The sequence below is a fragment of the Halyomorpha halys genome, unplaced genomic scaffold (genome assembly GCF_000696795.3).
Source record: "Halyomorpha halys isolate HHAL.00 unplaced genomic scaffold, Hhal_1.1 Scaffold1108.1, whole genome shotgun sequence".
Classification (NCBI taxonomy): domain Eukaryota; kingdom Metazoa; phylum Arthropoda; class Insecta; order Hemiptera; family Pentatomidae; genus Halyomorpha; species Halyomorpha halys.
The window spans coordinates 82,046-83,720 of NW_027109167.1; the positions used below are offsets into that span (position 1 = coordinate 82,046).

The 1,675-nt window shown below is 24.6% G+C and overlaps 1 protein-coding gene across 1 annotated transcript in view; it reads right to left on the minus strand.

Moving 5' to 3' along the window:
• The window catches only part of LOC106688342 (putative cystathionine gamma-lyase 2), a 23,442-nt gene that overhangs the window by 973 nt on the left and 20,794 nt on the right, over positions 1-1,675 (minus strand). The window contains exon 8 of the mRNA XM_067047340.1: positions 1,262-1,436. Within this exon, the coding sequence (XP_066903441.1) occupies positions 1,262-1,436 (175 nt within the window). The remainder of the gene's footprint in view (positions 1-1,261; positions 1,437-1,675) is intronic.

Consider the following 1,675-nt stretch of genomic DNA (forward strand, 5'->3'; position numbering starts at 1 on the left):
AAAGGAAGATCGTGAGCTTGTTTAGTTTTTGCTATACATAAAAATAGATTCATGTATAAAGAGTTATTAAGTTGATTAATTGTAATTATTGTAAATGCCTGTATTCTGATTGCTAGTAACCCGCCCTGAGATTAAGAGTCTTTTATATTATTAAATTTGAATAAATTTTATTATCCATTAAGTAGTAAAGTTCTTAATTTGAACCCAAGTATCTTTGATATTAGAGAAAAGTTATAAAACGAGTAAAGATTTATTTTTATTTTATTTTTAATATTTTTAAAATTATTACAAAATATATAAGGGTCATAAATATTATTACCATTATCATTTATTGCCTAAAACCCTTTTGTAATTCTTATTTGATTTTATGTTTCACTTTACTTTTTTTTATATGTTCTTTAATTTACTTTGTTCATTTTTATATAAATTTTAACATATTTTAAATTATGTTTAGCCTACCTTAGTTTACTTTTATTTAACCTTATTTTAATGTTTGTATCTTTTCAGTCCTGATGAAGCCCTACAACATGGGACGAAATGTTAGCTCTCATTAAATGGTTTAATTACTATTTGAGTTTTTTCTTTGACCAAAACTGGACCATCTTCGTTTAGTATATTATCAATATTCTACATTTGCTTGCACAAGGTTTTGGGTTTCCACATCTTCAAGTACTATTATACCTTATTGTTTATAAGAATCTGGTGTAGTCACAACACCATCTTCCTTTTAGAATTTTTTTTTTTTAATTTATGGTAAGAATTAGTTTTTAATGTTGTTTTAACAAAGTCTACTTTAAACAAATCGTCTTTAATAATAATATTGTGCAAATAAACTATAAAGGATAAAAATAAGAAATTAACATTTTAAAAAAAATTAATAAGTCTTCATTTTCATTGTAAGATTATAGAATAGAAAATATCCTAATCTGAGTTATTGCACAGCTGGATAGGGTTAAATTAGGATTGAAGAGAAGAGAAACACTTTATTAAAAAAGCATTGCCGGCCAACTGCATTGAGTTGCTATACACACAGCATACTAAGACTAGTTGGACAATTACATATTAATCTTATATTACATAGGCATAGAGATTAGATATTAAAATACATAATTGTATTACTTGATTTTTTCCTTCTTTTTGTTTTATTTCTTTAATATCTTTCTTTTCCTATGTTTTAATTTTTTTGTCATCCCTTTTACTATTTTTTCTATTGTTTTATAAAGTTATATAACAAAATCAAATATTAATGTATGATACTTACGGTAGTGATATAAGTGATTCACAGTCTCCTAAACTTCCAGCTATAGTAAATATTTTCAAAGCATTTGAAAATGCTGTACTAGTTTGTAGATTTCCCTTTATATAAAACGAGACTATCCCAGATGCTCCCTTAGATAACTTTTTGGACAAATTGTACTGCGGATGAGATTCCAATCCTGGAAAAAAAAATTAAATCATTCCATTACCTCTTTTCTGCTATGAAAAGTCTACTAGCACAAAAAAATAAATACTAAATTTTTAAAACAAGAAAAATGTTACAAATATTTCAGTTTAATAAACATAAAGTTATACGGTCATGAAATAAGTATTTTAAATAATATTGATTTGCTAAAATCCTAAATTAAATCAAAGTACAATAAATTTCTTAAAAAACTTATACTGTCATCAAATAAGT